The sequence below is a fragment of the Dermochelys coriacea genome, chromosome 20 (genome assembly GCF_009764565.3).
Source record: "Dermochelys coriacea isolate rDerCor1 chromosome 20, rDerCor1.pri.v4, whole genome shotgun sequence".
NCBI lineage: Eukaryota > Metazoa > Chordata > Testudines > Dermochelyidae > Dermochelys > Dermochelys coriacea.
Genome location: NC_050087.2, coordinates 17,203,554 through 17,228,717, shown reverse-complemented (window position 1 = coordinate 17,228,717; position 25,164 = coordinate 17,203,554). Strand labels below are relative to the sequence as shown.

General features: G+C 58.8%; 3 protein-coding genes across 6 annotated transcripts; 1 reads left to right on the top strand and 2 right to left on the bottom strand.

Moving 5' to 3' along the window:
* Positions 1-3,446: 3,446 nt before the first annotated feature.
* On the top strand, positions 3,447-9,718 carry PSPN (persephin). The gene is made up of 2 exons (XM_038378166.2): positions 3,447-6,886; positions 8,538-9,718. The coding sequence occupies exons 1-2, from the start codon at positions 6,739-6,741 to the stop codon at positions 8,978-8,980; spliced, it is 591 nt and encodes a 196-aa protein (XP_038234094.1). The 5' UTR covers positions 3,447-6,738; the 3' UTR covers positions 8,981-9,718.
* A 142-nt stretch (positions 9,719-9,860) lies between these two features.
* Positions 9,861-13,401, bottom strand: ALKBH7 (alkB homolog 7). Of its 2 annotated transcripts, XR_006278308.1 has the most exons (5): positions 13,129-13,401; positions 11,983-12,156; positions 11,206-11,330; positions 10,750-10,978; positions 10,353-10,484 (listed from the first exon to the last, which is right to left on the bottom strand). XR_006278308.1 is itself a non-coding variant. In XM_038378164.2 (4 exons), exons 1-4 carry the CDS (start codon positions 13,384-13,386, stop codon positions 10,349-10,351), a joined length of 693 nt encoding a protein of 230 aa, XP_038234092.1. In that variant the 5' UTR covers positions 13,387-13,401; the 3' UTR covers positions 9,861-10,348. The 2 variants fall into 2 exon arrangements, 1 of the variants encoding a protein (XP_038234092.1); XM_038378164.2 differs by lacking the exon at positions 10,750-10,978 and having other exon boundaries at positions 9,861-10,484.
* A 1,226-nt stretch (positions 13,402-14,627) lies between these two features.
* Positions 14,628-24,796, bottom strand: LOC119845914 (afadin- and alpha-actinin-binding protein-like). Of its 3 annotated transcripts, XM_043506331.1 has the most exons (14): positions 24,576-24,604; positions 23,907-23,981; positions 22,867-23,039; positions 22,087-22,278; positions 21,303-21,392; positions 20,396-20,531; positions 19,839-19,914; positions 18,879-19,017; positions 18,673-18,799; positions 17,992-18,137; positions 16,827-17,000; positions 16,189-16,276; positions 15,792-15,966; positions 14,628-15,190 (listed from the first exon to the last, which is right to left on the bottom strand). In XM_043506331.1, exons 1-14 carry the CDS (start codon positions 24,598-24,600, stop codon positions 15,049-15,051), a joined length of 1,758 nt encoding a protein of 585 aa, XP_043362266.1. In that variant the 5' UTR covers positions 24,601-24,604; the 3' UTR covers positions 14,628-15,048. The 3 variants fall into 3 exon arrangements, with proteins under 3 accessions (XP_043362266.1, XP_038234804.1, XP_038234809.1); XM_038378876.2 differs by lacking the exons at positions 23,907-23,981; positions 24,576-24,604 and adding an exon at positions 24,699-24,796 and having other exon boundaries at positions 20,396-20,549; XM_038378881.2 differs by lacking the exons at positions 23,907-23,981; positions 24,576-24,604 and adding an exon at positions 23,801-23,899 and having other exon boundaries at positions 20,396-20,549.
* Between the last annotated feature and the right edge of the window lie 368 nt (positions 24,797-25,164).

Here is a 25,164-nt window from a genome sequence, read left to right as displayed (position 1 = left end):
GACCTGCATCAGGGATGGTTTATTGCTCGCTGAGGGCACGTGTTGCCAGATACTCCTGCATGGGGCAGGCCCCTGCTCTGAGAGGGGTTTACGCTCACCACCTGCCCCACAGCAGGGATGATTCCCTAGCGCTTGGAGTCCGGCCAGGGGCAGGGCCTCTGCTGCTCAGCCAGCCCTGGGGAGGAGCGGCAGGGTGCAGCCCTGTGTCCGTCTCCCCCACTGCCCCTGGAAGTGGCTGCTTTGCGGGATGCCTGAGATGCCGGGATTAATTCCCCAGCCATGTTGTGTGGTTCGGGCGAGCATTCCAGCGGCTCGCCGTCCCCCAGCTGGGGGATGCATGGGCACAGCACCGCCACCTTTTATGGTGAAGCCGAGCATGGAATCCAGGCCCGGGGTGACTTCATCCAACCTGGGCTGAGCCCTTGCCCTGGAGGGCCAGGCCCTGTGCATGCATCCCCCATGGGCTGCATGGGCCGGCTCTGCTGAGGAGCATCGTCCGCCAGCGCTGACTTCCTCCCGGGCTGACCCTAACCCTTGACCTGCGGTGCCCAGTCCCACCCAGAGGCAGCCATGTTTCTGAAACCCACAGCCCAGCTGCTCAAAGGACACCGGCTAGGTCACTTGCTCTCTCAGCCAGCAAGGGGGAACCAACTGCAGGAGCAGTTCCTGGCCACCCACCCCCAGGGAAGCCAGCTGAGATCCAGCCAACTTGTTTCACAAGTGAGTACAGCTTCTATTCACTCCTGAGCCATGCAGGACTCGAGTTGGTGACATCTGGGCAAAACAGCCTGAGCCAGCTGCTCCTCCACGTGGCCAGAACTGGACCTAATGGGGGTGGGGGGGGCATCTTCTTAAAGCCCCCCTCCCCCGGCCAAGCCACTCCCCCCAGGTGCAGAGTGCAGACTGTGGCCTGCCTGAGCTGTTTTTCCAGTGGATTAAGAGCTGAGCTGCTTTGGAAAAGTCTTGGAGCCACCGGACTTGATTTATCATCCCAAGAAAGAAAAATCCCCAGCCTTGCTCTGGCTGCTATTTATTATTTTTCCAATGCTCCTAAGGAAAACCTCCAGGCTTTGCCACAGGTGGGAGGCTATGGACACACAGTTCAGGCCAGCTGAGTCTGCGGGGGTGCTGGGTGACTTATTGCTGGGTGAGCTCTCACAGCCCAAGTCCCCGGCATGGGCCGCTTAGCTGTGTAACCCCAAGGGTTGCATCACTGGCCAGCAGCGGGCCCTGATTAGAGGCACCTGCCCTGGTTGATGAAGATGGAGTGGTGGGTTCTGGCTGCCAAAGGGGCAAAAGCCCCTTGAATCAGGGCCTGTTGAGGGACTGCAGCTCTAGCCCTAAAGCCAAACAGGCCACGATGGCGTCACGCCTGAGCTGGGAAAGGCCCCATGTCCCATTCCCTGCTCTCTGGAGCCAGCCACTCTCCCTGCCAAGGGGCTGGCTGGAGCCGCTGGCCTGATCCCCTTTCTTACCCTCTCTGCCCTGGGGCTGAATCAGAACCAGTGCTGGTGCCTGAACTGCCCCTCTAGTTTTGTTCGCAGTCCACCCACTTGCTCTGGGCGAAAGCAGAGTCTGTTCCACCAGGGGCTAGCAGGAGTCAGCTGGGCCGTGCCATCCTCAAAGCAGAGCCATGGTAAGGAGCATGGGCTTGGGCCGTGGGCACAGCCATCACACTGCACCTGGGGCGCGGGCAGTTAACAGAACCCTGCCTGGTTCCTGGCTTGCGGGTGGAGGGACCCTGAGCCCATGGGGCAGGGAGCACAGCTCTGAAAGCGGAGGCACTGTGGGGGTGGGGGGGAGCAGGTGCCTTGCCAGGAAGGCAGAGAAGCAAAGGGCAGGCAGGGCTGCAAGCCCTGAGTTAAGGTGATTGCCCAGCTGGTGCTGCAGGAAGGGAGCGACCAGCCAGCCCCAGTGGGCTTGGGCCTATGGGGAAGCCAGCTGCCCCCTTGATCCCCAGCCAGCAATGGGAGAATGGGGGGCACAGTGACTCCTGCCCCTTTTACCAGGGAATGGGGCCCTCCACTATAATGTCTGTGACAGGTCCTGGGTGGGGGGTTAGCGTGGGTGGGGCAGGGACTCCTGGGTTCTATCACCAGCTCTGAGAGGGGTGTGAAGTTGAGTGGTTACAGCAGCTGGGGGGCAGGGCTTGAAGTCAGGCTCTGCCATGAGGTGCTAAGTCCCATCTCCCTGTGGTGCCTCAGTTTCCCCACTCTGTCCAATGATGCTCCTGCCAGGAGGCTGCCCTAGCCTGGACCCCTGTGTGCCCCTCCAGCTGAGCATCATGGAGTGACATTAAACACGCTTATGTGGCCAATGCCCTCCCTGCTGCAGCCAGTCCCTGGCCTTGCTACGCCCCCGCGTAAAGGAAAACCCAGCCGTGATTTATCCCCAGTGAGTCCGGCTGCCCTTGGCGCTGCCCCCAGCATTCCTCGCATTGCTCTTGCCTTTCCCCACATGCTGCTCTCGTTAGCCCGGCCAGCTGGGGGGGGCACTGTGCCGGCAAGCGTCTGGCCTGTCAGATCTCCCTGCTAAAAATAACCCACTGCGACGGGCCAGGAGATAACACCTGAGCCGGCCTCCAGCTAAGCTGCCTCCGTTCCCAGAGCCCAGCGGTGGGCAGAGGCAGCTGGTGTGTCTGGCTGCCAGAAGACACCCCCCCACCCCCGTCTTTGCCTCTGCAGCTAATTCCCAGCTTCCCCCATGCTGGCAGCAGGGCTGGCTCAGGCAGGCCTCAAAGGCTGAGACCTGGCTCCTCAAAGATATTTAGGTGGCTAGCTCCCAGAATCAGGTGCCTAAATACCTTTGAGGTTCTGGCCCTACATGGCCCCTGAGTGCCTGGGTTGGGGGGGTGTTACTGAATAGCTCAGGGGCTGGGGCTGGCCTTGCTCTGTGTCCCAGCAGCTGAAAAGGTCCCCCTCCCCCTGCCCACAAGATATTTACTTCTTGGTGCAAGCATCCACTACAGCCCCTCCTCCACATGGTACCCTGAGGGCCAGACTAATGGGAGGTAAATACCTTTGGCTCCCAGGTGGGAAGAGCTGAATTCTGCTTGTGGCTCTGTACAAAGTGAGGCCTGCGGATGTGCCTGTATCTAGTAGCAGTGAGTTCCATAGGCTTTTGGGCCAGTCACTGGGAATGTTCTGTCTCCCTGGAGTCAGCCCAGTCAAAGTACAATCCCCTCATTACATAACAGAGCCTCACCCACCAGGGCTTCCTTCCCCACCTGAACTAGCCTGTGTTTAGTTTTTCAGGGATTCAAAATGCTTCCTTCCTGCTGGTGATGGCTCATCTTAAGTGATCACTCTCCTTACAGTGTGTATGATAAACCCATTGTTTCATGTCCTCTCTGTGTGTATATAAATCTCCCCACTGTATTTTCCACCAAATGCATCTGATGAAGTGAGCTGTAGCTCACGAAAGCTTATGCTCTAATAAATTTGTTAGTCTCTAAGGTGCCACAAGTCCTCCTTTTCTTTTTGCGAATACAGACTAAGCCGGCTGCTACTCTGAAACCTTTATTGTTAATGGCATCCCTAGACGCTGGTGGGTGACAGCATCACCATTTGACAGAGGGGCAAGCATGGGCCACCTTTCCCTACGCAGTGGGGGGAAGGCTGGGCTCTGAAAACCAGAGCCCTGCGAAAGATTGAGGAGAAGGGAAGTCCCGGACTAGGGAACACTAGACCCCACTTCCCTTTGGTGCTGGGAAGAGAACCCTGGCATCCTGACTCCCACTCCTCCAATTAGCCCTCGCTCCCTCCTAGACTGAGGAAGAGAACCCAGGTGTCTGGACCACCCTCTTGGACGTCTAGCCCATTCCCTTCCCTCTGGGGTGTTTCCACTCCTGCCATCTCCCCTCCGGCCTGGCTTCACCGCCCCGCTTGCCACTGGCACGGCCGGCGGAGGAAGGAGTGGAAGGAATGCGCTCGCCCGGCCCCAGTCCCAGACGGCGCCGAGCCCTCTCCTGTCAGCGCCGGCCCTGATTTATCCCCGGGGCCTGTGACGTTGCGTGCAATGCCCCTGCCTCGGCCTGGCGCAGGGAGACGTTCCATACACGGCAGGACTAAGCCGGGAACCAGACGGCTGCTCTTCCCCTCCGCCCCCAAATTCTTCTTCCTCCTTTGCTGACCTTTCCCTCGGCATTCCCGGAACGCCAGCACAAGTGGAAGCAGCTGAGCGCCATCCCCGCGGGGTCCTACCTGCCCCACAGCAGTGGCATGATGGGAGATTCCCCATGGCACCGACCTACCCCTGAGCCACCAGCTCACACTGGGCTCTGTGGCAGATCTCACGCTAAGCAGCATCCAGCCAGAGCCGTACCTGGAGGGGAGACCATCAAGCTGCCACCCAAGGAGATGACAGAGGCCTGTGGCTGCTAGTTAAGGGGAGACTTGTGGTAGAAACCTCTAGGATTTACCTAGGGCCCAGCCCACAGCCCAGGGGTGTGGGGAAGCAGAGACCTGCTGAGCACATGTGCTCATTAAAGGCTCCAGAACCTTCCTGCACAGTTGGTATCTGGCCAAAATCCTAGCTCCTCATTCCACTACAAGCCCCACAATCGCCTTCTGCAGTTGCCCGCTGCCCTGCAGCGTCGCTCCATCCCAGAGCTGGGCGAGTGAGCCAGACAGACCTTTGGGTTTAATGACACCTCCCTTGTTTGACTACTTGGGTCAAACAAGAATCCTAGAAACAAGGAGCTGGACGGGACTTTGAGAAGTCCAGCCCCCAGCACTGAGGCAGGACCGTGTAAACCTAGACCATCCCTGACAGGTGTCTGTCCAACCTGTTCTTGAAATCCTCCAATGCCGGGGATCCTGCAGCCTCCGGAGCTTCGCTGAGCGTTAGAAAGGTTTCCCGAATAGCTGAAATCTCCCTTGATAGGAGCAGGAACTTTAGCTCCAGAGTAGGTGTCCAAGCTGCTGTCTAATGGCTGTGGGAACCCCAAGCAGGACAAGGGGTAATGGGGTGCAAGGGCCAACCCTGGGGCAGAGGATGGCAAAGGAAATCAGGGGCTGAGGCAGGAAGGGTTAGAGGCTGTGGCGTCGGGGAGCCCACTTGCTGAGCCCCATGCAGGCCGCAGCGTAGGCAGTGGGGATGGGGCAGGTGACATAAGGGGGATTTTCTCTCTGGTTCATCCCCAGGCTGTGCTGGAGGGAGGCGGGAAGCTGGGGAGACAGAAGCATGGATAATGCAGATAGGAAAGCCCTCTAGCCCTGCTCCCCAAGGCTGGGCTGGCTCCCGAGTTTATGGAAGAAGCATCCAAGTAGAACAGGGCACGGGCTCCTCCCAAAGTGCACAGCTCTGGGGAGGTGACCTGCCTTCCACCTGGTCCAGCAGGGGCCGAGTCTGCCACACGCAGCGAGCCGTTGGTTCCGGGGAGCAGCTGGCACTAGTGCCAGGCAGGCTCCAGCCTTGAGCTATCTGGCCCCAAGCCGCTCAGGGCAGCCTTCTTCTAGCTTGGATCAGAGGCCACATAGTGGCCTGTCCTGAAAAATAGGCCCCTTCCGAGCTCTGGCTACCGGTTACCCAACGCCCCATGGGCTGCCGAGAGCTAAATCGGGTGCCCCTACCTCCTAGGGGTTTGGGTGCATAGCAGGGGCTGCTGCCCATCTCTTCCTCTCCTCTTTATCTAGCCCAGGGAGCTGAGGGCCTGATCCTGGCAGCATGCTCCTGGGGGAACCACAGTGACTTCTACGGGAGTGGGGCAGAGGCCTTCCAGGGTCTGCCCCGAATCAGGGAGAGACAGGGGAGAAGGCAAAGTGCTCATGGGAGGAATTCTGGCAGGGGGGAGGGTGAAGTGAACCTGATGCCCTGCACTGACTCCTCTGGGCCCGCAACTGGAGGGTTGTCCGTGGCAACTGCCCCCTGAGCTGCATTGTGGGAAAGGGGGAAGTTTGAGCCAGCTGAGCATTGCTGCCTCGCAGAGCTGGGAGAGGGAAACCTGCCTGACCTGCAGCGTGGAACCAAGTCAAGCCCAGTAAATCCCAGTTCCATCCCATCCACCAGGGCCAGGAGTCCCCCCTTTCCGGCCGTCTCGCCAGACAGACACAGGCCTGGGCAGCCCGTCCGGCCAGGCGCACTCATGCTCTACTAAGTCTGTTACCAGCCGGCTCAACATGTTACCCTAGCCCACCCCTGCCGCGACCCTATAATTTATGTACAATCCCCCTTCCATCTCCCCCCGCTCTCCCCCAAAGGTATTTGCACAGCAGATCTGGGTGTAATCAAGTCCAGGAATTTCCATTCAAGTATCCTGGGCTTTTTTTTTTTTTTTCCCCAAGATTTTCGGTTAACTCTTTCAGACGGGGAGAGGAGGACGAGGATTTAACCCCATCCCAGCTCCCCAAACCCCACTGATCTAACGTTGCTTTCAGTCAAACAACCTGGGGCCGGGGTGATGTGAGCGGGCACAATCTACCACCTTGGAGTGCAGTTCGCGGCTTGCTCGCCGCCGAGCTGGCTTTCTACCGTCCAGAGTCAAAGACTCTACCCCGACTGCAAAAGACAGCCTGGATTGAACGCAGGGTCAAGACACCAATGCCAGAGACACCACTGGGAAGGAGTCTCCTTCCTGCCCCCCTGAACCCGCCCTGCATTTGGCCCAGCATGGAATGTTTCATGGGTTACGAAGAGTTAACGCCTGCCCTGCCAACCCCCCGGGCCATCCCAAGGAGGATATAAATTAGAGATGAGCCACCTTCCTTTCAGAAGCCAACCCGGCTTAATTGGGGAAGGATGGATTCATCCCAGCTCCTCTGCAGCATCTCGTTCATCCTCCTGGTCAGACCCACTGTCTCCCAGCCACTGGAAGACAAGAGGCCCATGCTGATGGAAGAGCAAGAGCCAGGTACCAGCATCACGGACCTGCTCTGGGCACTCCTAGGTATGAGACGCTTTCAGTGCTATTCCCAGCCAGGGCAGTGCCTGGGCAGAGGGGCGGGTTCCCGTTTGTACAGTTATTTCCCCAACCCCAGCGATTTCTGGGTTAAGGGAAACCGACCTCAAGCTTTATCCTCATGAATGCCTGGGAGACAGGGCAGTGCTATGATCCCCATTGCACACATGAGGAAACTGAGGCATGGGAAGGCTAAGGTCACACAGGGAATCTGTGGTGGAGTCAAGAATTGCACCTGGGTCTTAGAGAGCTAGTGCCCTAACTACTGAGTACACTCTCTACTCTCACATGGTAGAGTGGATAGCAGAGGGATGAATTTTCCACCTGGCAGGGAAAAGAGTTCAGTTCAGTCCTCGGGGCCACTCAATCCTTGCTAAGAGGTTAGCTAGTGGCATGGCAGGGGAGGTTATATGTATATAAAATTACTGGATTAGACTGGGCGATTCTGCTCTCTAACCACAGCCATCGGACTGGCAGACCGAGAGCAGAGCAGCAGAAAGACCTGCACACACTAGGCGTGCAGTATCAGCTGGTAGATACGAGGGAAATTACCGCTATAAATCCACTCACTCCCTAGGCGGCCGCACGCTCTAGGCACTCAGATACTGCAAGGGATGAGCGTGGAATAAATGTCTGGGTAGATCTGTGCGGGGGTTAAACCCATCCCTCAGTTCACTGTCAATGGCATCACCCAATTAGCTGTACAAAGTCCATCAATCCTCATGCTTCAGGGCTTGAGGTGAGCAACAACTGAGGGGGTCAGGAAGGTACTACTCCCCCCCAGTCCAATTATTAAACGACCAGCCATTGTGGATTTAGTCTCTTCCTCTGAAGCATCTAGCACAGGTCATGGCTGGAGTCAAGAGGCGAAACGGGATGGGCCATTGCCCAGATTGGATGCAGCAGGGCTACAGGACGATAGGACCCACTGGTGTGAACAAACGATGGGGAATATGAGACCAGACCCAACAGGGGAGGGTATGGGACTCTCTAGTTTGGTCTGATACTAGCTCAATATCCCCCCTGTGCTGTAGCATGGGCACAACACATCCTGTCTTCCCCTCCTAACAATACAAAACCTCTGACTTCTCCAGCTGCATACACTGCAGGATTGCTGCATGCAGGATCCGAGTACCCTCCTGTAGAATCACTGGGATCCCCAATGGTTTGAGTCACTTAAAACTTGACAGAAGCGATGCTGAGCTTTTTGCACTCACTTTTAAACAATCCCATCAACGGGGCTTCCGCCAGCCTCTCTAGCCCCACAGCCAGCCGTCCCGAAAGCCATCCGAGGTCACCCTTGCTCCTGCACTCCGGGCTCTCCTTGTCCCTTCACGGTGGCTATTCGGCTAAGCCCTGTCACCCAGGAGCCTCCGCCTCTCAGGCCCTGCAGCCACTGGATTGCTGCTGCTTTCCTCTGAGCTCCCTGCAAAGCGTCTCCATCTCCCTGGTGGAAGCACAATGGCAGACGGGATTCTCCCCTTTGCCCAGTGGTGGCGGATCACAACAGGTGCAGTCTGGGCCATAAAGGGGCTCCCCCTTCCCTGCTCAAGAAGGTGATGGGTGGGATTCCGGGTCTCGGCTGTGCCTTCAACACCCCTTCCCAGTTTGGTGTGATCTCTGTCTCTCTCTGTTTCAGAGACGCATATGCCAAAGGGACCTTCCCTGCATGTCCCGGACAACCCTAGAATCCTGCTGCCCTACGCCTCCCCCAGGCCGGCCAAGCGCCGTCAGAAACGGAGGCTGCTGGCCGGCAGCCACTTGTGGGAGCAGCCAGAGGAGCAGTGCCGGCTGCGGAGCCTGCTGCTGCGCGTCAAGGATCTGGGCCTAGGCTACGACTCCGAGGAGACCATCCTGTTCAAGTATTGCAGCGGAAGCTGCCCCAAGGCCCGCACCAACCATGACCTGACGCTCTCCGTGCTGCTCCAGAAGAGTGAGATCCCGGCCCTGGGCGAGGAGAAGATCGTTGGCGACCCCTGCTGCCGGCCAACACACTACGAGGATGTGGCCTTCCTGGACAACAGCCACCAGTGGCACGAGGTGGAGAAGCTCTCTGCTTCTGCCTGCTCCTGCGTGGGCTGATGTCGCTGGCGGGAGGGTGCGTCAGCAGGGTGGGCGTAGCGCCGATGTTAAAGCAGTCAGTGTTTCTTCCTCCCACACCCTTGAACCCGTAGCCTGAGAGAAGACCAAAATCCATGCCACAGATCCCACAGGATGGGGGCTGGGACTTTTGCCCCTTGAAGGGCTCCCTCTAGGGGTGGGAGAAGGGAACTGCTATCAAAACAACAATGGCGTTCACTTCACACCACCAGGCCACCCCCTCCTTCCAATCAGCCGCCAACCCCATCCTGTTTCTTTGCATTACTGAGATGCTAGCTTGTTTGCTAAGGCCTGGAACTTCAAAGGCATTTAGGCTCCTAACTTCCACTGAAAACAATGGGAGTTAGGAGCCTAAATACCTTGGAGGCTCTGAGCCCGAGATTCTGCCTGGAGGAGGTGTGCATGGCTCATCTACACACAGGTGCAGGGGGAGAGCTGGACGATAAAAGAGATATTTATGGATTCCTAAGTTATTTATTTATTTGGTTTCTTCCACTAAGGGCAGGGCGGGCTAGGGATCTCATTCCTGCTGCCTTCCTACCTGAGCTTCTTAGAGTCCCTTTTTAATTTATTTGCTTCTTTCCGCTAGTAGAGAGTTGGGGATTGTGTTTGTTTGCTCGTTTTCAGGCATGTCTTGGGAACGGCTGAAATGTACACAGTGGTTTCAAACTAATAAAAGCCGTGAAACTGATCAAAAGACGTGTTGCTATTTTGTGGGACAGATGGGAAAGGATTACTTCCTTTGAGCTAGGCCAGGGTCATCCCTTAGGCAGACCACGCTGGGGCCCTGTTTGCAGCTGGCCTTTAGGAACTACTGGAACAAAAATGATTAATAACAACTTTGAAAAAAGGTATATGTTAAAATAAATTATTTTTAATGAGGGAAATTCACCAAAATTCACCAGAGCCAGCGGTTCTCTTTAAAAACCAACAAAAGCAGCACACTTCTGTCTGAATTCTATTTACCTGCTGTTGTTGAAGTCACCAAATGCCCCATAACAAAGATCACAAGGGAGATATTTCCATTTTAGATTTTACTTGTTGGGTTTAACACGGCCTATGCAATCAAGCCAGCTTCCCTTGCCTCGTGGGTAGTCAATACGGTGCATTAAATCATTGTTAATGGCACTGCTGATGACACAGTAGGTACCTGGGTGGTTGTCGAGGGTACACACATCCGCAGGCTCCTCCATGGCTGTGTGTTGAGGGGAGAAGTCCCCTGGCTTAGCCTTGGCTACAAACCTCCATGGAGTGAAAGCGTACACCAGATCAACTGAAAACAGTCAGCTCTGCTTCAGCCCGGAGAGGGGAGGAAGGCTGGTTTCCAATCCCACAGCTCCACTCGTGGCTCTAGCTTGGGGCTGGTGGCACTGGCAGGTTCCTGCAGATGATGGAAATCCTCCTCTCTCGCGGGATCTTCTGGCCATCAAAATAGGACTCCTCGTCTTTGAGGATCTCGTGGGTGAACTCGTAGCGAGCTGGGCCTCTGTGAAAGGAGGGAAGAGAGGAAGTCTGGCTCAGCCCAAGAGCCACTGGCCTCTATAACATATGACATGGGAGACCCAACTTCAATTCCATGCACTGCCACAGACCCCCGTGAGATCACAGGCAAGTCACTTAGTCTTTGTGCCTCAGTTTCCACAGCAGTACAGTGGGTATAAAATCCGTGCTCTGCTCCACAGGGAGTTGTGAGGATAAATACAGTCCTCAGATACTATGGGGATGGGCCAAAAATGGGCCTTAGGTAGAACCTCTAAGGGGGAGTCCAGTATCCATGGCACATTCAGTCCTCGGCCTCTGCGCTGAGACCGAAATCAGGATGCCCAGTCTCCAGCCCCAGCTGCCACTAAGGGAGGCATTGAGGCCTAGTGGGTAGAGACTGGGAGTCAGGAGACGTGGGTTCTGTTTCTGGCTCTGCCACTGGCCTGCTGGGTGACCTTGGGTACGTCACTATTCTGCTCTGTGCCTCAGTTTCCCCATCTGTAAAACAGGGATAATTATAGTGACCTCCTTGATAAAGCCCTCTGAGATGTGCTACTGGTAAGAGCTATTCAGGACCTAGGGATTATTAAGATTTCCTCTCCCCCCCCCAAAACTAACTCCTCTCAGAAATCACTTCCTCTGGCACCTCTCACAAAGTTGACAGCAGAGACAAAGCGCCGTCATGTCTAGGGCTCGCCACACCCCCACCTGATGGGCCACGTTACCTGAGGATGTACAGCGAACGGCGCGGCAGCAACAGGTCCATCCAGTCCTCTGGGTTCTGTTCGCTGACCAGCCGCATCACACTGGAGGACAGCAAGGACAGCCCCGCAATCGTGCAGCCGCAAAACTAAAGCGAGGAAGAAAAGTAACGATAAATGCCAGTAATGCAGCCAGGTATTTCTATCCCATTGTTCATCCTAGCCCTTTGGAACCCAGCACAGAAGTCTCCCACCCAGCGATCGCGACCACCTCTGGGGTGGCACGCTGCAGCTGCTTACCAGCGAACAGCAACACATCACAATGTTAGGACAGGGATATGAAGAATCACATATCCAAAATGAAACTGCAGGGAAATTTAGGAAGAGCCAACTATTGACCTAAATTGGAATTAGGCCAGTATGTGGGGATACCCCCTCGCATTGAAAAAAAAAAAAAAAAACCCTGGGATCATCACTGCTAAAGTAGTTCTGCCTTTGTTTTTATTCTTCACTCAAAAGAGCCACCCATGATATCATGCTGGCACCACGCTGGGGTACTAGCTCAGAGAAGAGAGTGTCTGCCCCCCAGCCCGCTGAGCCACCCACCCCAATTCCTACAGAATAAAGGTTTTGCTTCCCAGCGCTGACTTGACTGTACACAGTTTAGGATAAGCAATGAAGCCCAAGGTGCGCTGGCTGAAGGATAAAACCAAATGTCTCTGTTCTCTCTAACCCCAGCCCCTTCGATCCTCCAGCCTCAGCTCCCTCCAACCAGGTCCCATTTGAGCCCTACAGCTTCACCTTAACACTGTCTATGTGAGGTTTGATGTAGCCGCTTTTATCCAGGTCGAGGACGTGGACTAGCGAGAACTGAGACATTCCTGGCGAGAAGGCCGTGCCCCGGACCCGCTGCAAGATTTCCCGGTTCTCCTCGCTCCACTGGGCTATCTCTGTTTCCCGGAAACCATGAATGGCCTGGATGAGAGAACGCCATGGTAACGAACTGGAGCATCTCAGCTTGGTCCTGTGCCCAGGTAAGCCCAACCCCTGACCGACAGAGGGATGCTCCTCTGGGCGATGATTCCCTGTGACCATCTTTATCCAAGACACCCCATGCCACACCTGGGGCCAATCTGAGCCATATCAGCCCACTCCTGCATTGGCTCCCATGACCTCCCTGCAGCACCCCCCATCCCTATGGTAGGGAATTTGCTCTGTTCCCCACTTCCCCTATGCCCAGCGAGCCAACATCCACCCTTCACATGCCCAGCCCTTCCTCACATCAGGACCCCTCAACAACTGCTAGCCAGCCACTCGCCTGTAAGACCCACCAGCTGCCTACCCCCTGCGCCCATCCCCCAAGACACCCTCCCCCCCAGAGGAGCCCAGGGCACTAAGAAGCCATTCCCACCCCATAACTAGCTTGCTTCCCTTTTTCCACCAGGAGCCTCCTCTCCCCTGCCCCCAAGAAGCACATGCTCGACTTAGACCCGCTAAGACCACAGAAGTCAAGGAGAAGCCCCCAGATACCCAGGCTGAGCCCCCACATAAGGGCAGCTCAGCCCCCCCGTCAGCTCCTAACCCTAACTGCAGCCCCCCAAGGTTCCCTGTTCAGAGCACGTTAGCGCTGCTCAGGCATCCAGAACCCAGCTTAGAACAACTGAGGAACCCCCCAAAAATCCCCTTTGCCCAGCATCCCCCCAATAACGCCCAAAGGCTCCTAACTCAGACCTTACACCTGCTAGCTCCCGCCCCACCCCCGGGAGCCCCTCCCGCGGCGCCCGGCCCCGCCCCGCCGCAGCCAGGCCCCGCCCCCTCCCGCGGCGCCCGGCCCCGCCCCGCCGCAGCCAGGCCCCGCCCCCTCCCGCAGCCAGGCCCCGCCCCCTCCCGCGGCGCCCGGCCCCGCCCCCCCGCAGCCAGGCCCCGCCCCCAAGCGCTCCGGCTCACCCCGTCCCAATGGTCGAACTGGTAGCGGCGGCGGCGCAGCTGCGGCTCCAGCTCGCGGCCCAGCGCCGCCTCCTCGGGGCCGCTGAGGAAGCCGGGCCGCACCCCCGCCTGGCCCCGCAGCCGCCGCGCCACGCCCAGGCCCGAGGCCCGCACCAGCGCCGGGGCCTCCCCGCACAGGGCCCGCCGGGGCCAGGCGGCCGCAGCGCAGCGCAGGGGGCCAGGCCCGGGCGGGGGCAGGCGGGCCGCGACGCGGTGCATTGTGGGCGGGGCCTAGCGGAAGGAAGAAAAATGGGCGACGCCCGGGGCATTGTGGGAAGCAGGATCCTGGCCCTCGCTGTCCGCCCCCCCAGTGCATTGTGGGAAAGAGCGACCGACATGGGCGTCCCCGACCCTCCCCCCCAGTGCATTGTGGGAAGCTGCGACATCCCCGACCCTCCCCCCCAGTGCATTGTGGGAAGCTGCGACATGGGCGTCCCCGACCCTCCCCCCAGTGCATTGTGGGAAGCTGCGACATGGGCGTCCCCGACTCTCCCCCCCAGTGCATTGTGGGAAGCTGCGACATCCCCGACCCTCCCCCCCAGTGCATTGTGGGAAGCTGCGACATGGGCGTCCCCGACCCTCCCCCCAGTGCATTGTGGGAAGCTGCGACATGGGCGTCCCCGACTCTCCCCCCAGTGCATTGTGGGAAGCTGCGACATCCCCGACCCTCCCCCCCAGTGCATTGTGGGAAGCTGCGACATGGGCGTCCCCGACCCTCCCCCCAGTGCATTGTGGGAAGCTGCGACATGGGCGTCCCCGACCCTCCCCCCCAGTGCATTGTGGGAAAGAGCGACATGGGCGTTCCTGAACTCCCAGTGCATTGTGGGAAGGATTCAGTGACTTGACCACCGCCCCAGTGCATTCTGGGACTGAGGGACAGACGTGGCCAGCTGCCCCAGTGCATGATGGGAAGCAGAGACGGGGCCAGGCCCTGTGTCCAGGGGTGCAGGACCTTGGCCATCCCTGGCTCAGTGCCAAGAAGTAAGAGCCTCCCTGCTCCATGGAAACTCCTCGGGCAGCTCCAAACACACGACGGCTTCTTCCCTCGGCCGCCGGGCCCCCCAGAAATTTACCCACATTGGACGGGCAAGGCTAGAGCTTGCTTTAGCCCTCACCCATGCCACAGCCACTCAGCCATCTGGCCCACAGGCCCCCTCACTATCACCCCATTTTAAAAGACAAAAACAATTTAAATGTCTCTTTATTATAATAAATATAAAAGTAGCTCAGAACCTCCTCCCCCCCCCCCCAGGACACAGAATAGCAACACCCAGGGGAGGGGGATAACATTTTGGATGAGGCAGCAGCAGAAGGGAAAGCCCTTCTCCATTCTTCAAGGCAAGTTTTTTTACGTTCACAATCCCCGGGTCGGGTGGGGGAGTTTGCTAGCACCCAATCTTGACGGGGTTTCAGTGGAGAAAGGCACCGAGCAAGCAGCGTTTAACTGGCTTTTATAGAACAGCCCAATATTTAAAACCACAACTATCAAAAAGTAAAAATATCAGACCTCCAGTGAGGATAAAAAGCTTACAAGCAAAGAGCAGGGATTCCTCTCCGAAGAGAATTCCCAACTCATGAGCTAGTAGTGAGATGGCATCTACTGAGTCACCATCCACACAGGCTGCAGCTATGGAGGTCTGAGCAAGAAGTTAGCACTCATCAGGGTGGATTAGATCTTCCAAAGAGAGGGGAGAAACACCCCCCCCACACACACACACACAAATGTTACTAGTGGTGGTCAAAGATTGTGCAGCACTGGGAGGAGCTGACCCTGTTCTTCCAGCAATGGAGGGACTGGGTGGAAACAGTGGTGTGAGTGCGAGTGCCTTTAAGCTCAAGTAGCACAGAGGTCAGGTTCTTCCAGGTAAATGCAGCAAGGGGCTAGAAGGAGCTGTCTAAGAAGTGGTCCAGAAGGTCACCGCTAATGGGCCAGAAGTCCTCGATCTCTGTCTGGCAGGCTGTGTCTTTGTGGCTTTCCTTCTGGTCATTACTCTGCTGGCTGGGCTGCGCGGGAGGTGGGGATCTGTGGGGAGAGCAGGGTGAGAGATTCAGAATCATGTTCTACTAGGTCCCAGATTCCATTTTCTTTCCCTTACACATGGGGACATCGAGAAGGTCCCAGACACAGTGCAAGAGACACAGTAGCTGCTCTTAACGCCTGAATCCTACTGGTGGGTGTAGTTGCTAAAGAACTCTCCTCTCTACCCTCTCCCCCGCCCCCACACCCAACCTCCAGCTTCTCCCGGATTCCCACTCCACCACCCATCTAAAATCCTCAGCAGCTGCTTCCCCAATCCTTGGCACAGGTCCCAGTCTTGGTTACTCTAGCATTTTGCAGCCAGCCTTTTGTGCATGTCCTTCCCCTTCCTCAACGAGTCCCTGTGGTGCCGTCATTTCCTGCTTTCCAGCCAACCTGTGTGCCGCTCGTGACCCTCCAGGGCTGTTCTAAGTCCCCAGCCCCATAGTTGCAGCAGCCCATGTTCTGTCGATGGTTAGATCAGTTGCAGTTGTATGGGAGGTAGTTCAGTCTGGCTGCAGTGATGCAGCTGGCCGTAGCAGTTGGGAATTACTAGGTTATGCCTGGTCCACCTCACAGAGCGCGGCCTTCCCATGCCACCCCGTACCTGTTATCTGGGATGAGCTTCAGCACCCTGAGCAGCTCTGCCGTGCTGGGGGTGACGGGACTGGGGGCGAGGTGCCGGCTTCTGACCAGCACCACTGGGGTGTTGGCCTTCGGGTAGGGGTTATAGGTGGGCTTGTTCCATTTCTTTGACTGGGGGAGAATCTCCTGTTCTGCAGCTGAGGAGGAAGGGGAAGGGAGGTTAGAGGCAGCCATGGGGCTAGGACTCAGACTGCCCATGGCAAGGGAGCGGTGATGCTGGTAAACGGTGCTGAGATCCCACCACAGGGCCATAGAGCTTCTCCCAGAGTCGCCTTGGGAGCCTGCAGAGCCTTTCCCAGCAGTGATGGGAATCCGCGTACCTCGACGGGAAACCTGGTTACTGGCCCGGCCCTACTCACCTTGGGTGGCGAGTGGTCCCAGCTCCGCCATTGTGCTCAGGAAATGCTGCTTCAGGAGCAGGGCTCGTTCCTCCTCAAACTGCTTCCTCTAGCAGGAGAGGGGAAGAGGAGAAATAAGGCGCCAGGATGCTGGGTGAGGGAAGGCCTCTTTTGAGGCCATGGCAAGATCCCCATGGACGGCTCCTTCCAATCCCCTCCCCCTTTCCCTACTTATCACACTCCCGACTCCAGCGACTTTTCAATGGGCTTCCCTGGGTGCTCCCGCATGCCTGCCACCCGGCCCTTGCCCTGGCATCTCTCTGCACCAGCGACCCTTGGGCCCGCCAGTGGCTAAAGGGGCGGGGCCTTCTGAATGCCACTGAGAACCAAAGATACAGGCCCCGCCCACCCACAAAATGACCCACAGAGCCAACTCAGGGAGGAGGATGCTGTTCAGCGAGCAATCCCCACCCTTCGGCTGCTCCGGAAGAGACCCTGGGGTCCGGCCACGCAAGGCAGAGGAAGGCCTAGCTTGCCATCCCAATAGATGCACAGGATGTGGTCCCTAAAGAGTTAAACGTGAGCCCCCATGGCTTGGCATGGAAGAGGAAGCAGAGGCTAGGTAGCAGGCCGCCCCCCCCCCCCCCGGCTCTTCCCACCTCATGCCCCAGGCGGATGGCAGCTTCTGTGAAGTTCTTGCGCTCCTCCTCGAAGGCTCGCTTCTGCTGCCGGAACGCCTGCTGCTCCTCCTGCAGCCGCTGCTGCTCCTCCAGGAAGTAGGAGCCCCTCAGGTTGGCCGGCAGCTCGCTGTTGGCAGCTGCAATCAGTTGCTCCTGGGAGGAGGATGGGGAGAGAGGCAGCAATCCCCGGCAGGTGTGGCTAGCGGGGAATCAAACCCACCACCTTCAGGTCACAAAGCACCAGCCTCTGCTGTAGTGCCTGCTCCAACCAACAGAGAGAGACAGAGACGGAGCGGCAGGTGGAGGTGAGCTCGGAGTTGGAGCAACAACTACAAAGAGCCCGGACAAGCTGGGAAGCAGCTGCCAATCCGCGGTGGATTTGAAATCTGGGTTTTCTTGCTCCGGCCTGCAGGCCGGGGGCTCCGCAGGGACGCCGTCGCCTGCCATCAGCGCAGTCAGCAGACAGACCCCTTACCCCCACCCCGGAGTAAGGTGGGGTAAATTGTACAGCTCTGTCTTAGGAAGCAGCCTGTTTTGTCCTCTCTCTGGCGTTGGGCTGGTGTGTTAACACAGGCCATGGGACTTCCCTGAATTTGTTCCCGTTTGAACTAGAACCGAAATGTCCCGTTGCCAGTGATGGAGAGTCACCCCCAGCCCTTGGTAAGTTGTGCCAGTGGTCAACAAATTCCCTTCATTGTTAAAATTTATTTCTAGTCTGAATTGATCTAGCTTCATCTTCTAGCCCTTGGCTCGTTAGACCTTTGCCTGGTAGACTGACGAGCACGTGTCAGTACTTCCAGTCTGTGACCAAGCCACCCCCCAACCCCGCTTTGTTAAGCACTCAGAGTCTCTCTCTGTAAGGCAGGTTTTCCAATTTCTTAATCCCTCTCATGGCTCTTCTCTGACCCCTTTCCTGTTTATCACCATCCTTCTGGAAGGGTGGGCACCAGATCCGGACCCAGGATCCCAGCAGCAGGTAGGTGGGATGAACTCCAGGGCCACGGGCGTTGAGCCGGATGGTTCGGCCGCTCAGCCAATGCCATGGGATGTGCCCATCTCTTTATTGTGACTCAGGAAACTGGGTCCCACCTGCGGGGTACGTGGGCGGGGGAGGGCAGGGAGTTTCCCCTGCAAGGTTGCTCACCTGGAAACATTGCTGCTGCAAGGCAATCAGTTGCTGGCTGTCCTCAATCTCCGCCTTCAGCTTCATGATCTCCTTGTCATGGTCCGTCACACTGATCACAGGGTCCCCGCCCTCGGCCTCGCACCCCTGGGAGCCGGCGGCCACTGCTGGAAGGATGGAGCAAGGGCAGCTGAGCTCCAGAAGGTGGAACTGGGGGGTGGGAGGGTGTTTCTGCGCTCTCAGAGGGGAGCCAGGATACGGCTGCTTGTGGGGAGATTCTTCCCCCTTCCCACACTAGGGCTGATCGAACAGGCAAGCAAGCTCCCCTTCTTGGCCCAGCGAGGGGGAGAGTGGGGTTTGGGGGGGACCATTGGTAGACACACCCTGGAGTGAATCCCCCTCGACGTAGGGACTGGGTGTCTCTCTAGGGCAGGGACAGAGGAGAGGATGTGAGGAGGGGTGAAGGTCTAGGGCAGGATTTGGGGACAGCAATCGGTGGGGGATGAACGGTTTGGGCTCCCTCTCCAAAGGGATTGGGGGGTTCCTCTGGGGCACGTTTGGGGATGGCAGAGGGATGGGCGTGGGGAGATGGAGCCATGGGGTAACGGACACCCAGCCTGGCACCTCGTGAGATCACCGCCCAGGGAGGGGAGTGTGTGTGCCCCAGATGCGATCACAACTGGGGGGCGTGGAAGGTCATACCCTGACTGCCCAGACTTTCCACATGGCTCTTGAAGCTGCACCATTGGTCCCGGATGCCACGCGTCAGCTGCTCCTGCATCGCGTTGGATGAACGGGTCCCCTCTGGCGCTGGCTCCCCTTCGCCTCCCTGCGCGGGGGAGTGGGGCGGGATGAGCAGCCAGGGAAGCAGCAACCCCCGCTAGCAGCCCCCGGAGGGCAGCGCTCACCTGGGCAGCACCCAGCAGGCCCCCCGTGTCCTGGCGCAGCTGGTCCAGCAGCTGCTTCAGCTCCGCGTTCTCCAGCATCAGCTCCTGCAGCTGCTTCTCCTGGGCCGCCAGCAGGGAGCGGAACATCTCCTCCTCCTTCCTGCCAGGGCGGGGAGCTACCCACTGAGCCCCCCAGCGTCCCCCAAAGCCCCCCAGCCCAGCACCCACCCACCCTCAGTGTCCCCGAGGGCCCCATCCCAGCACTCGCCCACCCCAACATCCCCCAGTACCCGCCCATCCTCAGTGTCCCCCAGAGCCCCTCAGCGTCCACCCACCCCAGCACCCGCCCACCCCCCAGTGACCCACTCACCAAGACACCCCTATGGTCCCACCAGCACCCCCACCTCCCCAGTGACTCACCCACCGAGACACCCCAATGCCCCCCAAGCACCCACCCTCAGCGCCCCCCCAGCACCTCACCCTAGCACCTCCCCAGCATTCACCCACCCCAACTGCTCCCAGTGACCCCCAGCATCCCCCCACCCACCACCTCTGCCCCCCCAGAATCCCCCCACTCCCAGAGCCCCACCCCAGCACCTGCCCACCAAGACACCCCTACTGCTCCCATTCACCCAGACCTTCCCATCCTCCCCCACTGGCCCTTCTCCCCTCCACTGGCCTCCCTCAGCCAGAGCCCACACAGGACCCCCTCCCCAGGGCCCCACCTTCCCACGTCCCATCATCCAGTCAGACCTCCCCCCCTCAACCGCCTACACACCCATTATCCTCCCTGAGCCACCACCGAGGGGAACTTCCCCCTCCCCCCGCACAGCCTCCCACCACCGCAGGGCTCAGACCCAGCCATGCGACCCCACCCGCAGGCACATGCCAGCTGCCCTTTTCTGCCATGGCCAGGGGACTCCTCTGCCCAGCCCAGCGCCCAGAACTCCAGGTGCCCAGCAGACAGGCCACGTCTCTTACTTGCCGAGTGACTTCCCGGTTTTCCAGGTTGCCCTTCTGCCGTCCGCCCGGCCCAGGTTATTGAGAATCTCCATGGCTGGGGGGGGGAGCAAGGACTCTCAGAATGACAGCCCCGAACGAGCTAACCCCCACCCCGCTCTAACCACAAGGCCCCTCCCTGAGCCAGGGACATAACCCAGGAGTCCCGACTCCCAGCCCCCTGCTCTAACCACTGGGCCCCACTCATTCGACAGTGCTAGGGATAGAACCCAGGAGTCCTGGCCCTATAAAGTCCCCTTCTCTAGCTACTGTACAGCGCTACCTCCCCTGAACTTTAGCTCTGGTAGAGGCAGAAATTTCAGCACAAAAAGATACCCAGAGTCCTCTGTGGGGACCACCCACCATTGAAATGCAGCTGCCTCTGGGGCAGAGCAGGGCAGCTGTGTAACCGCCGCAGAGAATGCAGCAAGTGGAGAAGCCTGAATCTGACGGGAACTGCAGCAGGGAGCGGGTATGTAGGGAGGCAGAAGGTAGATCCACAGAGGTCACCCCCACCCACCCTGGCACTCCCCACTCACCCGCGCGCCTGTCCCTCTTGTCCGTCAGCTGCTGGCTCATCTTCTCCTTCAGCCGGCTCAGCTCCTGCTCCTTCCTCCTCAACTCGTGGCGGTGTTGCGCCCCACGGCTGGCGAGGGTGGCCAGGAGCTTCACCACCTGCTGGGCACCCCAAGGCTGCCCCCTCCCGTCACTATAACCTCTGCCCCGAGGGGCACAAGAACCAGCCCAATGCATGGCTTGGCTCAACCATAGATGGGCCCCCATCTCAGTCATCTACAACGGGGATCTGAGCACCAGGCTTCCTTCTGGATCACCAATGGCTGCTGGCCAGTGCTTCAGCCATACCCCCGGGTGGGTGGGTGTTGGGGGTGTCCCTGGGTAGGCAGGGGTGCTGGGTGGGCAGCCAGTGCAGGGGGTAGCGCTCCAAGGCATGCAAGGGGGATGATGCCCTGGCACCTGCACCAGCCCCTTTGTCCTCAATGGCTTTGCCCTACTTGAATCCAGGCTCCAATCAGGGTCACTGAAGTGCCTTCAGGACCCTCCAGCAGCACAATGGCTTGTTGTGTATCACTAGCCTGTGGAACTCCCTGCCACAGGAAGCCATTGAGGCTGAGAACTCAGCCAGATTTCAAGCGGGATACGGATACCAACCGCAAGAGTTGTAAGAGTTAATGCCCAGAGCCAGTGTCCATTAGGGGTCAGGATGGGACTCCATGCGGGGAGCAGATTATCCCTAACTGCATCTGTGATGTTTCTACCCCTCACCACCCACCCCGCCCGCAGCCTTTGGGGCTGACCCGGTCAGAAATGGGAGTCAGGTCCGATCCAGTGTGGCAGTTCCTATGCCCCCCTTCCACCAGGTTCTGGCACGTCACTGTGGGATGGGGCAGCCGGGTGGGAAGATCCCCCCACCCCGCGCCCGCTCACCTCATCCTTCTCTCCTTTCAGCAAGGCCAGCAGCTCTTTGTTCCTGCTCTGCACAGCCGCGATCTCTCTCTCGCAGGCCTCCACTCGCACCTGGCGTGGGAAAAGAGACGGTGGACGCAGGGCTGGCAGCTCCTGCTGGCACCACTCCCAGGAGACTGTCAGAAGTTACCAAGCCCGCCGGGGCCCTGTCCGATCCCCCAGAGGGGCGGGAGGCAGGGGAGCCACCTCCGTAAGCGCCCTGGGGAGGCATCTAGCTCGCCTTGCAGGACAGGATCCATCTGGGCCCAGCGCTCAGAGTACAACCGATTCTAACGGCGAGGCCTCCTCCCCTTCCCTTGGGAAACGATCCCTTAGCTCAGCTGGGACCGTCTCCCCCCCCCACCACCTCAAGTTCCCCCTTTGTTCAGCTCCAAGTCTTTGCCCCACTCCGACACACACCTCTCCTGCCGGCTGTCAGTCTGCGGAACTCTCCGCTACAGGAAAGTAGCATGGCTGGGTAGCATCCTGACCCACGGCGATGCAAGCTAAGAGAGGGGCAGCCCAACTGCAAGGCTCAGGACACACGGCGATGACCACTGCAGGGGGGTCCCACTGCCACCAAAAACCCGCACCGGGCTGTTGGTGGGCGATTTGTGCCCTCGGCTGAACCCTCTGGTGTCTGCCGCTGCCGGAGAAAGGGCACAAGGCTCGGCTTGTCTCCTTTGTCTGGGGGACTCCGAGCCCAATGGGCCCTTTCTCCGACCCGGTGCAAACCACAGCCCCTCCCCGGCTCCCCAGCACCCACCTTGAGCTTGTTCTGCCGGCCCCTCAGGTAGCCCAGCTCACCAGCTCGCCTCAACTCCTCGGCCTCCATGGCGCCCAGCTTGGCTGAGGCCTCCCGGTAGAGCCGCAGCAGGGCATAGGTGCCGTTCACCAGGGCCCGGAGGTCAAAGCCTCCCTCCGCATAGAGTGGGGCCAGCCCCAGCACCCTCACCTCCTGCAGGGGCAGATGGGCCAGACCGGGGGCTGGGGGTCATGGCAGGGCAGGGTTTGGAGCCCAATTAGCCCCGCCCTTTCCCCACTCATGACCTGCCTCCCCAATTAGCCCCACCCACTCCAACTCAGCCCCATCCCCTTCCATGTCCCCAATTAGCTCCTTCATGCCCGCACTACCTCCCCAATTACCCCAAGTCCTGTCCAGTTGCACGCCGTTTGCTCTGCCCCCTGCCCAATTAGTCCCGCCGCCTGCCCAGTGTAGCTCCTCCCCATTAGCTGCACCCTTCTCCCCCACCTCCTAGCCAATTTGACTTGACCCAGCTCCCCACGCTGCGGGTCCCCAGAGATCTGTGCAAAGAAGGGTTGGATTTCAGAGCCAAGCCGGCTGCAGCCTGGCTGTTGGAAGGGGAAACCCCCCGGGGCTAGAGAGGTGCCTTTTCTTTGTCCCGGGAAATTCACAATGAGTGTGGGATCCCTCCATGGAACCACCGAGGAGAGTTAATGGGGCCCACCACAGTCAGGGCGGGGAACAGCCTGTTGCCCTGGGCATATTAACCCCTCCCTGCCTGGCACCCGGGACGCCACCTGCCTCGTTGAGGTACGAGATGCAGTGATCAATGTTGGTGCTCCAGCAGAAGGCCCCGCTCAGCTCACCGGCCCCCTCCAGCAGCTCCAGGGGGTCATTGAGGTCGGCCAGGCTGGTCGCCACCAGTGAAGAGATGCCTGGCTCGGGGATATACTTGGCCATTACACCGCTGGTCTCTGCAGTGGGGGAAAAAGACAGTGAAATCTGGGCATGAGCAGGGCAGACCAGGATGAAGGAGCTAGCCCAAGAGGTCAGAGTCAGTCAGGGACATAGCTAGGAATAGAACCCAGGAGTCCTGGCTCCCAGCCCTGCCCCCACTCTAACCATTACACCCCTCAGCCCTCCCAGAGCTGGGAATAGAACCCAGGAGTCCTGGCTCCCAGCCCTGCACTGGATCACACTGTTTAGACAAGCAGAGATAGCCACCCAAGAACCCCACTTCCTAAGTCCCTCCTCTAATCACTGCACCACACTGCCCCACAGGGCTTGGCTCTCAGATATGGAACCAGGTGCACCTATCTAACTGCTCCCTGCTCTGAGTCAGGGCCAGGAACCACCCAGATCCCTGCGGGCACCTGACCCTATATCTGCCAAGATGTTTGGCCCGAACGCCCGAGTTCCCAAGGGTGTGAGGTGCAGTGGTTAGAGCAGGGGGGCTGGAAGCCAGGACTCCTGGGTTCTATTCCCAGCTCTGGGAGGAGAGTGGGGTCTAGATGGAGAGGGACAGGTGGGTCAGGACTCCTGGGTTCTATTCCTGTCGTGGGGTGAGATGGGGTTCAGGATCTAATGAGGAAGGGAAGAGGGTTAGAGAAGCAGGTTTGGGAGTCAGGACCCCGGAATTCTGTTCCCCGCTCTAACTTGGATCCTGGGTCCCATCCTGCCCCCCCTTTGTGCCTCAGTTTCCCTTTCCAGTAAAGAAGGGGCAACACCAACTCACCAGCTTCACAGAGGGGAGGGGCCCACGAGGCTTCAAAGCACTTTAATGTGAGAAAAGGCCCCCGGGGTCCTTAGCCCCAAAGCCAGATCGTGGCCCTGGCAGTTACCTGGCAATGGCTCTGCCTCCTGCACCGAGGGGCACCCTGAGTTCTCCAGGGCTCCCCGCTGCAGACAAATGGGAACTGAGAGCAAAGGGGGAGAAGCTCAAAAATTTTCCCAGATTGGCAGGAAAAATGTGGGCTCAGGCTCCCCCACCCCTCGACCTCCATACCCACTGGTGATGCCCCCACAGGGCTCCTGGCCCTCCAGGAGCTCACAGCCCAGGGGCTCCTACTGCCAGACATCTCAGTACAACCTGAGAGCTGGCCCCCACTGAACGCAGCCAGCGCACGCAGCCCCCCACAATCCAGACCTCAACCCAGCATCTCCAACCCCCATCTCCAGCCCAATTCCCCCCAGCCCCCCACCATCCAGCCCCCAACCCCTCAATCCCAGCCCCCCATAATCCTGACCCCAAACCAGCATGTCCAACCCCCACCTCCAGCCCAATTCTCCTCACCCCCCACCATTCAGACTCCAGACCCCACAATCCCAGCTCCTACCTCCAGCCTCACCACCCTCAATCCCTTCTCCCCACAATCCAGACCCCCCTCAATCCCAGCCCCCCTACTCCAGCTCAATTTTCCCAACCCCAGCCCCCCACAATCCAGACATCAACCCCCCACCTCCATCCCAGTCCCCCACAATCCAAGCCCCAAGCCCCCCAAATCCCCAACCTCCAGCCCCAACTGTCCACTCCATTAGCCAAACCCAGCAAGCCCCCCACACCCAGCACCTTTCAAATATCCACCCCCAGCCCCCAAACCAACCCCCTCTAGCCCCAGCCCCCTGTAACCTACCCAGCTCCCAGCCCAGCTGATCTCACCGTCCGAACAACAAACAAAAGCCACCTCCCTGCCCCAGGGAACCTTTCAAACAGCCCGCCTCCCAGCGCCTCTCCCATTGGCCAGTCTGACCCACTTTGTGGCTTTCCATTGGGTGAGAAGGCAGCAGGGCTAGCCAATAGCATTGCTTAGGAGGGGAGGCGTGGCTAGGGAGATGGGCATGCTGGGAATTGTAGTTCTTTGTGGCTACGTAAGCCCGCATGGAGGGAGGCTGGCGGATGGGGCTTGAGGGGGCTCTAGGTATAGACGGGGGCTCTGGGGGAGATGTAAAGAGTTCTAGAGGAATGCAGATACGGAGTTATATGGGGCAGATGTTGTGGCTATAAGGGATAGAGACGGGTGTGTATCTAGAGAGAGGAGCAGGTGAGGAATGGACGGGGTGTGTAGATGGAAATACAGGGTGTATGGGGGGCCGTAGGAC